Source organism: Stegostoma tigrinum, chromosome 3 (assembly GCF_030684315.1).
Source record: "Stegostoma tigrinum isolate sSteTig4 chromosome 3, sSteTig4.hap1, whole genome shotgun sequence".
Taxonomy (NCBI): Eukaryota; Metazoa; Chordata; class Chondrichthyes; order Orectolobiformes; family Stegostomatidae; genus Stegostoma; species Stegostoma tigrinum.
The window spans coordinates 5,085,846-5,099,272 of NC_081356.1; the positions used below are offsets into that span (position 1 = coordinate 5,085,846).

At 40.6% G+C, this 13,427-nt stretch overlaps 1 protein-coding gene across 5 annotated transcripts in view; it reads right to left on the reverse strand.

The window, feature by feature from the left end:
- Positions 1-13,427, reverse strand: part of LOC125450901 (transcription factor RFX3-like) — a 235,452-nt gene that overhangs the window by 111,244 nt on the left and 110,781 nt on the right. For all 5 annotated transcript variants that reach the window (XM_048527267.2, XM_048527264.2, XM_048527265.2 and 2 more), the window contains one exon: positions 1,133-1,391. In XM_048527267.2, the coding sequence (XP_048383224.1) occupies positions 1,133-1,391 (259 nt within the window). The remainder of the gene's footprint in view (positions 1-1,132; positions 1,392-13,427) is intronic.

Below are 13,427 nucleotides of genomic sequence, written 5' to 3' on the forward strand. Positions count from 1 at the left end.
CAGCTGTATCCCTCAAGGACACCACCTCTCCTGATTGGCTGAGAATGGGTAAGAGAACAAGAACAGTGCAAGGTAAGAGGAAACCATGGTTACTAACAAAATTTGCAGCTGCAAGGACAAACACGCACGCGTCATTTGCGCACCCCATGTGTGCCAGGCACTGCCTACAAATAATCTAAACAAAAGACCACTCCTTAAATTAACAACCAAAGCAGTCTAGAGAGTTAAATTAACTAAATTGACTATTAATAGAAGGATGTGAGATAGGCTTTAATTTAACCACTAAAAATTCCAACAGGAATAATGATGGAATTATGTAACAGCTTATTTCTGAACACCACAGAGATTTGAAAATATATACAAAGGTAACTAAAATGTAGGAAGGGGGTAGAAACTGGTTTGCTTTGTGCTAATTTTCTGCATTGGTCTCACTGCAAAATTTGTTTAGGTGTCTCTCGAAGATAACTCACACATCTTAGGTCTGCATCATAGAAAACGGAAGTCTATTGCCAAAACACGCTAGTAATTAGCTGAGCTAGTGACAAGCCTGTGCCCACCCCCCAGCACTCTTCATTGGACCCACTGGCCACTAATGAGACATAAATAATGTAAGTCACTTTCTCATAGAAACATCCTGGGGAAACTAGGTGCAGCAATTTTCCTGAAGACTTTTGCAGGTCACTGCTTAACCTCCCTGTGACTCCTGTGATTGCTTCTCTTGATAATGTAACAAAATACTTAGATCAGTCATTATATGGTCTAATGATTGCTCCCTATAACCAAGCCATGCTATGGGCTTAGACCCCTGTATGAGTTAATTATGCTAAAATATACATCAGCGAGCTGCGGGGTGTTAAGCAATCATGGAAACTGCACTTCTAAAATTCTTCTTGTAAAACACAGACAGACAGTAGAAAGATTCACAAATCAAGCAAAGAACTGAACAAAAGCTTTGCTCTAATCATTTCCAGCTGGAAAATTTTAATTACAAATTACAATGTGTCAGCATCTGTTTTTAGATAATTCATCCTTGATCCCTGGTTCAAAAAGATTTATATGAAAGCAACACAGAACATGAATTAAACCTTGCAGCAAACCAAAGCATAATGCATTATTTTCTACATGTACTTACGGTTGCTGGAGAAGCACGTGTTGTGTGGCTGACTGGGTGATTAGCTCCATCCATTGAGCCGCCTATAAGATAGGCACCCCCTGAGCTGCTGATTATCTGACCGCCTGTAACGCCCATTGGAATACCGCCAGTGCCCACCATGTTGTGGGACGAGACCACTGTTGTCACCTGGGCAGAATTTCCTTGGGAGTCAAAATATGTTCCTCCCGTGTTCTGGCTATACATTTGGGCCTCTGAGTAAGGATAGGTAGTTGAGCGTCTGAAGAGAAGCATCAAAAGGAAAATTTAGTACTCTTACACTGTAGATCTTCCTGCAGTATTTTCAACAGTAGAAAGTTGGATACATCAAAATTGACATTATGAAAAAATGATTAAAGCTATATGTTGATGTTTTAACGTAACTTTCCAACTAAAAGCTGAGACAGAGAAAAATCTTCTGGTCTCTAGACATCAGAGGCCAGACAAGAGACAGCCAAGATGAATGTTGAGCCTCTTTGTATTCCAATGTACAGATCTATGTAGGAACGGCCTAAGAACTTCCAATGCCCAATTGACAATCCTCCTAACTCTAAGTTGATTGCAAAATTGTAGGGCAAGTCCACATACTCCTTCAGTTGTGCAGCAAATTTTAAAATGTCTAAATTTCATCAAATATCTGGGTAATTTCACAACTGATGCTCCAATTCTGACCCCCAAACTACCTCCCCAAAATAGACTACCCTTTGATCTGACTCAGCTACACACTCTCAACATCACCCCTCACTGCACCAAAACCAAACTTATGACTCTACCACTCCCGAGCACAGACTGTGGCTTGGCTGATTCTACCAGCTTTACTACACCCATACCACCATCCAAACCAACTGGATGACCACCACCCATGACCAGTCAACCACACAATCTACCATCTAGCTCAACTTACCCACTTCACTCATTCATCTACTCACCCCTTAATTACCATTCAAAGGCAGGTTCTTTAAACTTGACTGATGGCAGATAAATGGGAGACATGTCCTGCTTTGCCTCGACTCTGGTCTGATAGCGGTGCGCAAGGGCACTATGCCATGCTTTTCTATGACAGCTGGGTTTGGAGGCTCCCAGATGAATGTGAGCAGCGTCAATTTGAAAGTACTTTCAAATGAAGTGGCAATCTGTTTAGCATTGCCATGGCTCAGATGATGTAGCTTTCGGTTGCAAAATGCATGCCGTTTCATAACATAACATTGTAGATAACACGTGATTAAAATGAATATAATGGGCCAAATTTTCTAGTCCTAACATGCTGCTCTGTGGGAAGTGCTTTGGAAGCTGAAACTTCCCAGGGGCAATTTCCCTGTCCCCCAGGACCCTCTGAATTTCTCCTAACCTGAATTACCTTTGGACAGTCCCATGATATGTACCTTCGGTAGTTACCAAGGTCAAATTAGAAAGACTAAAACCTGGCTCAACAACAATAACCAATCCCCAAATTACACCTCCTGAATCCTTCACAACTGTCCTTACATGCCATCAATTCTTGACTACATACCAGACCAACAAATCACACCCCAAACCAGGCAACAATCTCAAGACCCAACTCAACTGCACCATCATGACTAAACACGCTATGTCCCCAACTGCATCTTAACCTTACAACCATCCAATTATCCAGCTTCCCCCTCAGCGACCTCACAATCCATCCTGACCATCCAACTATACCTGACCGAAACACCCTCCCATCTACATTTCACATCTACCCGCCTCAGTCACATATCTACCGTTTTCTCTTACTCACCTCCCCACTTACGATAATTACTGCCACTGATATAACATCTAGGCCAATGTTTTGTGCTTTTAAATTGGAAAATAAATGCAAATTTTAAAAAAAGCAAACTTTCTTAAATGCATACATAGCAAACAATTAATTAATAAGGAATCAATTTCTATTATGGAAACCCTGGCAATTATAGTGAACTGCATTAATTTTTTCCTCAGATACTGATCAATAAAATGATTAATCATCTTTTGCCTCAAGCAAAATGTATGGCATTCATTCACAAATCACTTTTGATTGCTGTGCAGCACTTCTATGCGACTGTTAATATTAACATATACAGATACGAAGAGCACCTTTCTTCATGTTTCATCCCTTCCAAATACATTAAGATAATTATGCAACTTGTCCTCCAGATTTTTGATCATGTGTAATCTATAGAAGTGCTACTGAAAACACAATAGTTAAATAGAAATATAATCTACTCAGTTGATCGATATTCAATTTCAACACTGGCAAAACTCATGTCATGGGGTAAGGAAATTCAAGAATGGTCTACTCAGTGTTATATTAATTGGATACAAAACAATATTACTGGGCCAACGGGTTTTGTTTTTAAATGCATAACTTATCCATTTGGCAAAGTTATACTGAACACAGGAATACATGATCCTGACCAGAGATATTTTCATCACAACTGTTCCTAGTTGTTGCCTCCTTCCTTGCCAATATGGAACTAAATAATCCAAATGTGAGGCATTACAGATGAAGGATCAAAAGTCAGATTTGTTTATAACTTAGTCATCAAAAATTTTAACAATAAAAAATATAATCAACAGTACCAGTGTTAATTAATGCATGTTGTCATTATTGTTGGGCTTGAACGCATAACTCAAGTTGAAAAATATTGAATAAAATGTCGACGGAATTCTCAGTTAAGCTTCAAGCAAATGAAAACAGCTGACGACGGCAGAAAAAACAATAATTTGGGAGTAAACAAGCCATCTGAGGACAAGGCTAACTCCGTTTTTTAACACTTGGACATTCATTGTCTATGGCATTCTAAATTCAGGAGTTAACCTTTCAGTCCTACCTGTTAAATTTGCTAAACCATTGTAAAACATTTATAATAAAATGAGAGGCTGGATGAACACAGCAGGCCAAGCAGCATCTCAGGAGCACAAAAGCTGACGTTTCGGGCAACGTCAGCTTTTGTGCTCCTGAGATGCTGCTTGGCCTGCTGTGTTCATCCAGCCTCTCATTTTATTATCTTGGAATCTCCAGCATCTGCAGTTCCCATTATCTCTGTAAAACATTTATTTTGTGTCTAATGGACTTAAATTCTGAACACAGTGGTGTTTCCCCCCACCATTTTCCTTTGACTCAATTAGTTTTCTACCTGTGCTGTCAGTGCTCTTAAGGTAGTGACTTTTCCACTGACTGAAAACAGTCTGTTTAAATGTCAGGCAGGAGCTCAGTCTGCTTCTTGAAATTAAACTTATTGTTCTTGGATCACATCTCATGGTATACTAAGTTAAACGTATTTCAGAAGCACAGAATTCTCCAGCCTCTAATATAATTATTTCTAATGTTGCATACTATAATTTATTTTAATGTTTCATAAATGCTTCTAAACAAAAAATTCATTTATTAGATTAACAATAGGAATTCATAAATTAATGGTGCGTGAACACTTACGCCACTCATACTTGTCTAGATCTTCGCTACTGAATCTTTCAGTGGTGACAACAGGTTGAAATATCATTATATTCTTATTTGTTAATCCTGATAGTTGAACAATTCAATGCATTTGCAAACCCACTTATCTGCTATTTTGTTGTTTACATCAAGCCAATCAATTTGCACGGAAATATTTAGTATTAATTATCTTAAATTATACTATACTGATAGGGATCGTGACTAACACAGTAATGTGCACCAACAGTACTCTGGTTGCCTTAATATACAAAATGAGGCATAGAAACACAATGCCAAATATGAAAAAGATTTACAACAGCAGAAAACTGAGGCATTAAAGCCATCAGGAAAGATTGATCAAGTTGGGATGTATGTCTCATGAAAAGATAAGACTTAGATGTATTGAAAACTATGACTGGTTGGAGAGGAAAATGTGGAGAGAATATTTTTTCCACTTACGATAGATTCAAAAACAAGGACCAAACAGAGAAGACAAATACTCATAAATCTAAGGGGACATTTCTCTACTCAGAATGGTTAGTAAATGAAAAGACAGGACATGGTTGAGGCAAACAGCTTAGGTGCTTTCCAAAAGAAACTAGATACGTAAATGAGAGAACAAGGGGATTGAAAAATATACTGAAAGGCTGAGATGAAGTAGATGGAATAGAAGAGCCTTGCGTGTAGAATAAACACCACTAGCTGAGCCAAATGTGGTGTATATTCCATACGTGTAATGAAAAGTGTAGGCAGATGCTAGGAATACTAGGAGAGTTACTCCCATACTTGTAAAGTGCAAAAGTTTTACATGATCATATTTGGGGATTACATCTGTATTGGGACAATTTGTTAGCATATTAATACCAATCCTCATTGAAAAGCTACCATCACTTTTGGAACTGGTGCTGATGTACTTTAAGGGTGTTCAGGGTGGTTGGCTCGCCGAGCTGGTTTCTTGTTTTACAGACATTACCATGCTTGGTAACATCCTCAGTGCAGCCTCCGATGAAGCGTTGGTGTGTTTTCCTGCTTGGTTTTTAAACTCTGGGGTCTGTTGAGATGGATTGCCTCACTTCTCGTTTCCCATCGTAGTGGAATGTATATGGGGTAGAGTTCAATGTGTTTGCTTCATGGAGTGCCATGCCTCCAGGAATTCTCATGCTTGTCTCTGCCTAGCCTGTCCCAGTATTTTGGTGTTGCCCCAGTCACAGCGTTGGTTCTCCTTGTCCATGTGGATTGAGATGAGTGAGTATTGGTCATACTTTTTTGTAGCCAGTTGGTGTTCATGCCCTCTTGTTGTTAGTTTCCTTCCTGTTTGTCTGATGTAGTGTTTCGCGCAGTCTGTGCAGGGGATTTTGTAGATGACATTGGTCCTGTCCATGGCGGTGAGTGGGTCTTCAGTTCGGGTGAGCAGTTGTCGTAGAGTTGATGTGGGCTTCAGTGCCACTCTGAAACCCAGTGGTCGAAGGTGTCCTGTGATGAGTTCCGACGTGTTCCTTATGCAGGGTAGTGTGATGCGTGTGTCAGGGCATGTAGAATCTTTCTGACGCTATTCACGTAGGTTTCACACTATCTTACATCAGGGCCTACATGAGCACTAAAGACCCACTCCCTATCATGGACAGGACCAATGTCATCTACAAAATCCTCTGCGCAGACTGCGAGAAACACTACATCGGACAAACAGGAAGGAAACTAACAACAAGGGTACATGAACACCAACTGGTTACAAAAAGCCACGACCAATACTCACTCATCTCAATCCACATGGACAAGGAGAACCATTACTTCAACTGGGACAACACCAAGATTCTGGGACAGGCCAGGCAGAGATAAGCATGTGAATTCCTGGGAACATGGCACTCCATGAAGCATGCTATTAATAAACACATTGAACTCAACCCTATATACATTCCATTAGGAAGGAAAACCGGAAGTGAGGCAATCCATCTCAACGGACCCCAGAGTTTAAAAACTAGGCGGGAAAACACACCGACACTTCATGTGAGGTTGCACTGAGGATGTTACCAAGCACGGTAACGAAACGTCTGCCAAACAACAAACAGGCTGGCGAGCCAACCAATCTCAACACCCACAACCCGATCTACAGATCTACTTCAAAACTTTAGTGATGCCCTTTAAATCCAGCAAAGTGCTAAAAATTCATAACCTCTCTATTCTAGCAACTGGCTAGGATAGCAACCCAGAGTTACACCCCTGAAATGCTGTTCATAAACCTGCATCCTAATATTCTCTAATACCTTAATACTGAAAGGCTTCACGCTACAAGGTCTCACTGTTCTTTTTCCTTATCTAAATGAGTTCCGATCATTTCAAAATATCTCTTACCACACACCAAAGGACATGAAATAATTCGGGAGACACAGTCTAGCCTGCAACAGAAAGTCTATCTCCACAGCCAAATCATCTCACTTTTTCTGTTAGGGTTATTGTAATTCACTTGATTGCTCTGTCTCCTAGGAAGAATCCACTCCTTCAAAATTATTGGAGATATGGGTGCATTTTCTGACACAGCTTCATCCTTCTTGATTTTCTGTAGTGTGATGGCAGAAATCAGAAAAAAATATATAATCTTAAAATTCCAGCTGAAGATACTGGAAACAAAATTTGAGTAATTTTTTCTGAAAAGTGGAACTCTGGAACTCAGGCCAACAAAACGCATTCATATCTTTCGCTTATCATGGTATGTAGAGGCTACAAGCATTTGTTTCCCATTCATATTGCCCTTGAACTGAGAGGCTTGCTATGCAATTTCAGAAGGCAGTTTAAGAGTCAACCACATTGCAGTCATCTGGTAATGCCCTAAAGTATGAGTGAACCACATAGATTTTTACCATCAATAACTTTCACGGTTACCATTTCTGGAACTAGCTTTATATTTTAGATTTATTAAGTAAATTTATGTTCTACCAACTATTGTGGGTTTTAAATACCTATCCTTCAAGCCACTGAATCACTAGTCCAGTAAGTTTATCACCACACTATCATCTCATAATTGGTTACTTGAAATTGTCAATACTGAAATCAATAGATTTTTATAAGATACCTGAGAAAAATGTGGAGTTAAAAATATACCAAGAGTTAGGTACAGATCAGCCGTAATTCAAGTGAACGTTGGAACAAGCTCAAGGAAACTCCTACACATGTTGTGTTAATCTATCATTCATTTCAAAAACACAAAGCATTTGCAGCATCTGATATTTGCAGCCACCAGCTCAAACACTGGCACTGCATGGAGAGGGCAGTAACATGCCAATCCAAAAATGATCCATTTTTTACTACTCTCCACTTCTTGGTAGCTAACCAATGCATTTACAATTGCTTCTTCTCAGAGCCTTGAATGCAGGCCATGACGTTCCCAAAGAAACCAACCTCTGATGAAGGGTCTAGGCCCGAGACGTCAGCTTTTGTGCTCCTGAGATGCTGCTTGGCCTGCTGTATTCATCCAGCTCCACACTTTGTTATCAACATTCACTGTGGTTACTTTTAACATGCTTAGAGTAACTCCAAGTGCCTGTTTTTCCATTTCTAGCTAGATTTCGCTCATACTCTAATTTCCCCCTTATTATCTCCTTTGCTGGTTTCTAAAATCTGTTAAATTTTCTGGACTACCACTAATCTTCACAATTTTGTATGTTTTTCCTGTCAATTTGATATGATTCTCAACTTCCTTAGTTAGCCATGGACAGTGTATTTTTTAGAGAGAGTTTCTTTCCCAACGGAAAATATATTTTCCAAGGGATACGAAATATCTTTTTAAATGTCTGCTGTTACTATTTACCTTTTACCTTGCTTTCCCAATTCAATTTAGCCAACTCTATCTTCATACCCTCGTAATTGCCTTTATTTAGATTAAAAGCACTTTGTCACTGTCCAACTAATTGTCAAATTCCATTATGTTATGGTCACAATCACCTAAAAGATCCTTACCATAAGTTTATTAACTAAACCTGTCTGGTTACACATAACCAGGCCCAAATTAGCCCACTGCCAGATGGGCATCAGAATGCATTTCATTAAGGAAGTCTTCCAAATACATTCTATGAATGCATCTTCTAAGCTACCTTTAACAATCTGATCCATCCAATATGTATGAAAATTAAAATCATACGTGCGCAGTTATTGCAGTAATCTTCTTACAAAGGCTCATTATTTCTTCATGTAAGCTCTGTCTCAACATATTTGGGAACCCATAAATGTGATTTCTTACCTTGGCTATTTTTTACTGTTACCCAAACCAACTTTACATTTTAATCTTCTGAACTAAGGACATCTCACATTACTTAATTAGCAATCCTATTAACAGAGCCATCACTTTAACTTTTTGTGAGGTTCCCGTGATTCTAAGATGCCAAATACCTTGAGTATTTAGTTTCAGACTTGGTCAGCTTGTAACTTTAATTATGAAATCAGTGTCAGGTCATATATAGATAGCAAGAACTGCAGATACTGGAGTCAGAGATAACAAAATGTGGTGCTGGAGGAACTAGCAGGCCAGGCAGCATCAGGGGAACAGGAAAGCTGATGTTTCAGGTCCAAACTCCTCTGAAGAAGGGTCCCAACATGAAATGTCAGCTTTCTTGTTCCTCTAATGCTGCCTAGCCTGCTGTGTTCCTCCAGCTCCACACTTTGTTATCTCAGGTTTTATATGTACTTTTTTTAAATTTGTGGTTTCGTTTCATTTATTTTGTTGCAACTGCTGCATGTTTTTAAATATAGGCATTTTATCATCCTCACAAACCCTGATCTTAAGAATTGGCACACCCAAGTTTATGTGCTATGCTTTATTCCCATACTCTGGTTTTCAATGCCAATATTGCTACCCTGCTCTAATGCCTTAGTCTTCTTCTTTAACTTATGGCATCTTGCCTTATGTGATCCCTCTGCCCCACTATTTGGTTTAAAGTTTTCGCTACTGTCACAGTTATATGGCTCATGAGAATGCTGGTCTCAAGACAACTGCAATATGTACAGCTCCCACTTTCTCTAACTCTGTTGCTGGTACTTCAGAGCAAAATCATGTCTCAGACATCCATCCTTGAGCAAAACATTCAACTCCTTAATCTTGTTCACTCGTGGCTCAGGTAGTATTCCAAAGTTATTACCTTTGTGGTTCTGCTTTTTAGTTTAGCCCCTACCTGCTTATACACCATAAACACAAACCCTTTCCTAGTCCTACCAATATCATTGGTACTGCATGCGGAAACTGCATCGTCCCCAACACTGCATGTTACTCTCCAGCAATAAGCAGAAGGCCTATAACCCTGGCATCAGGAAGGTCAAATAGCCTTATGGACTTGAACTGTTAGCTGCAGAGAACTAAATTGAAACCCCACACCCCCCAACTACACTGCTCCAGACACTACATACTGATTTATTCTCTACATTTAAATGAATTCCTGCATTCTAGTGCCATGATCAGTTCAAGGATGCACACTGCAGCTCCTACTTTCCTTAATTTTATATTCAAGAAACTTGAATTTATTGAAAAATAACAAGGGACGAGTCTCCTTCAGTGCTACCTCTGGATCCTACATGTGACTTTGCTTGTAGCTATACAACCTCATCCCTGACTGCAGGCAAAAGCCAACAGAGTCAAACCCAAGGAATGTGACTGACTTCCAGGTAACTTGCTCCTCCAAAATACATTTAGTGTCTCAAGTTCAGATTCTCACTTATCCAACCGGAGTTGAAATTCTTCGAGCTGCAGGCATTTATTGTAGATGTGGTTGTGAGAATCACACTGGTGTCCACTACATCCCACAGCTGCCACACATCATCAGCCAAGCTATATCTAGTATGTTTAAGTTTAGTAATTGAGTAAAACTTCTAATAACTACACAAGATGACTGAACCAGCTAAGCTATAAAATTAATGCAAAACTCACCCATTTGCTCACCTAATCAACGCTTCCAGTTTAGCTCCATAACGATAGGTTTACAGACGGATATTTGGTATATCAACGGGCCTGCCAAAAATACTCACTACTTGCTAGAAGCATCAGGAAGTTTGGCTCTAACATAGCCAAATGTGAAGCTCGTCCTTTCCACTGTGTGCAACTCCTTGGTCTCTGAGGTTTTGGAGGATGTTACCAAGCGTGGTAATGAAATGTCTGCGAAACAAGAAACCAGCTTGGCGAGCCAACCAACTTCAACAACCTCAACACCCACAACCCAAGCTACAAATCTGCTCCAAAACCTTGAAGACATACATGCACAACATGCTCAAATTGCCAAGAAAATGGGAAAACTACGCCAAACGAGACAGCGCAACCAGCGAACAATTCTACTTCCTACATGGATGCCTCAGGAACCAGGTATTACCAAGCAGTGTGAAATACAAACCACCCATCAACAACCTACAGGCCCAAAAAACAGCAGAACGAAACAATAAGATGGTAAGGGTAATGATAAATGACGCACACAACCGGCTCCACAAATACAACAGAGAAATTACGTGCCAAAGAAATGTTATTCCAGTAAGCTACCAATCAAGACTGGACAACTGACACGGGACAAGCCATTAACAGACCACAAGAACCAAGAAAAGACAGACCCTGCAAGACAAGCTAGTCACATTTACCCACAAAAACGACAACAACAGAACAGACATATGGATAAGAAACCTCTCCAACAGGAAACATGATAAACACAAAATAAGCCGTTCTCATCGCAAGGCTGAACTACAACTACAGGAATGCCAATAAAATGGAATTCCTAGCTACATTGGAAGCCACTCTCAAGACCAACACCACCAACAAAGAAACACAACTACAAAACAGACAGTAGTCCCAACACTAGCCAGAAGGAGCAAACTCAACATCGTCAACACACGGGAAAGACAAGCCCTGGACAGACTGAAGAAGGACAGGAACATAACAATACTACCTGCAGACAAAGGGCACATGGCAGTGATACTGATTAAAAGGGGCTATATCTCCAAAGACCAAACGACCAATACTCACTCATCTCAATCCACATGGACAAGAACCACCACCACCTCGACTGGAACAACACCAAGATCCTGGGACAGGCCAGGCAGAGACAGGCACGAGAATTCCTAGAAGCATGGCACTCTATGAAGCAGGCTATTAATAGCACATTGAACTCGACCCCATGTACATCCCACTACGAAGGAAAACCAGAAGTGAGGCAATCCATGCCAACGGACCCCAGAGTTTAAAAACTAGGCAGGAAAGCATGCTGACGCTTCACTGGAGGCTGCACTGAGCATGTTACCAAGCAAATGAAATGCCTGCGAAACAAGAAACCAGCTCGGTGAACCAACCAACATCAACGATCTCAACTCCATGATCACTGTTGATCCAGTAGCAATACAACAATCACAGCTCACTATCACAGCTTCCATGGCAACACAGGAAGAAGCCATGCAATTTCTCTGTGCTACAGTGAAAGCTCATATTGTAAATTGGCTTATCATCTAGGCTCAGACTGGAATCCATAGCTATGATAGAAACAGTGTTCAGAAAGGCATGCTGGTTCTCACAGCAGTCCTGCATTCTATACTCCATCAGATTACTGGGATTGTTGAGTCACTGTCCCAGGGAAGAGGCAGTGGCATTAAGGGGTAAAAAGCTGATGACATTTTGATCATTGTAACAGCTTTTCACCCACCAAAGCCAGTGCCCATGCTTCTGCCATAACAAAGTGTGGAGCTGGATGACCACAGCAGGCCAAGCAGCATCTTAGGAGCACAAAAGCTGACTTTTCAGGCCGAGACCCTTCATCAGAAGGCTTTCTGATGAAGGGTCTCGGCCCGAAACATCAGCTTTTGCGGTCCTAAGATGCTGCTTGGCCTGCTGTGGTCATCCAGCTCCACACTTTGTTATCTCGGATTCACCAGAATCTGCAGTTCCCATTATCCCTGCCCATACCTCTGCGGTCAGCTAGCCTTAGAACATTAGAAATGGGGCAGGAGTAGGCCATAACTCCTCTTTCTTGTCCACTTTCATAGCTGTCAACTTGCCGATGCTTCAAAAATCTAGCTACCTCCTCTTTAAATACTTCCAGTAATCTAGTCTCCACAACTCTCAGGGACAAATCCAGACATGTGCTACCCTTTGGGAGAAGAAATTAATTTGAATCTCCGTTTTGAAGAGTGCCTCCTTAGTTTGCAATCCTATCTTCAACATTTACCTTGTCAGGCCCCCCGATAATCCTGAATGTTTCAATTAGATCATCCCTCATTCTTCTAAACCTTAATGAATTAAGGCTTATCCTATTAGCTCTTCTTGATAGTCAACCATTTCAACCTAGAATCATCCCCAATAGTCAATGTCTTTCGAACATTCTCCATCTCAAATTTATCCTTAAGCAGAGAAACATAACTGTACACAGTACTCCAGGTGTGGTCTCACCAACACCATGTACAGTTATAACACACTTCCTGTTTTTTTAAAAATTTCAACCCTCGATTGCTGCCATTCATGTAGAGGTGACGCAGTGCAAAGCTGGGCCTTATAGGAGTAAAAATGCTTGAGATTATTTCATAAGGCCATCTTCATTCCCATCGCTGAAAGTCAACAGCCTTCAACCTATCATGCTGCACTTCTTGCAACAATATTCTCTAAGCAATAGCACAGGCAACACCACAGATAAAGTGGACACTAAGGGAATGCACATTAGTGATCAGCTGACTATTCAACTGTGCACATTACACTAGGCTTTTATTTCAGTATTGTGACCTGGAAGTTACTAATGATCACTACCAGAGAGATGGCAAGGTGTGGGCCAAATGGGGAATTAGAGCTGCGTGCATTAGTCAGATAAAGCGATTAGGAACATTCTGGCCGGAAAAATTGTG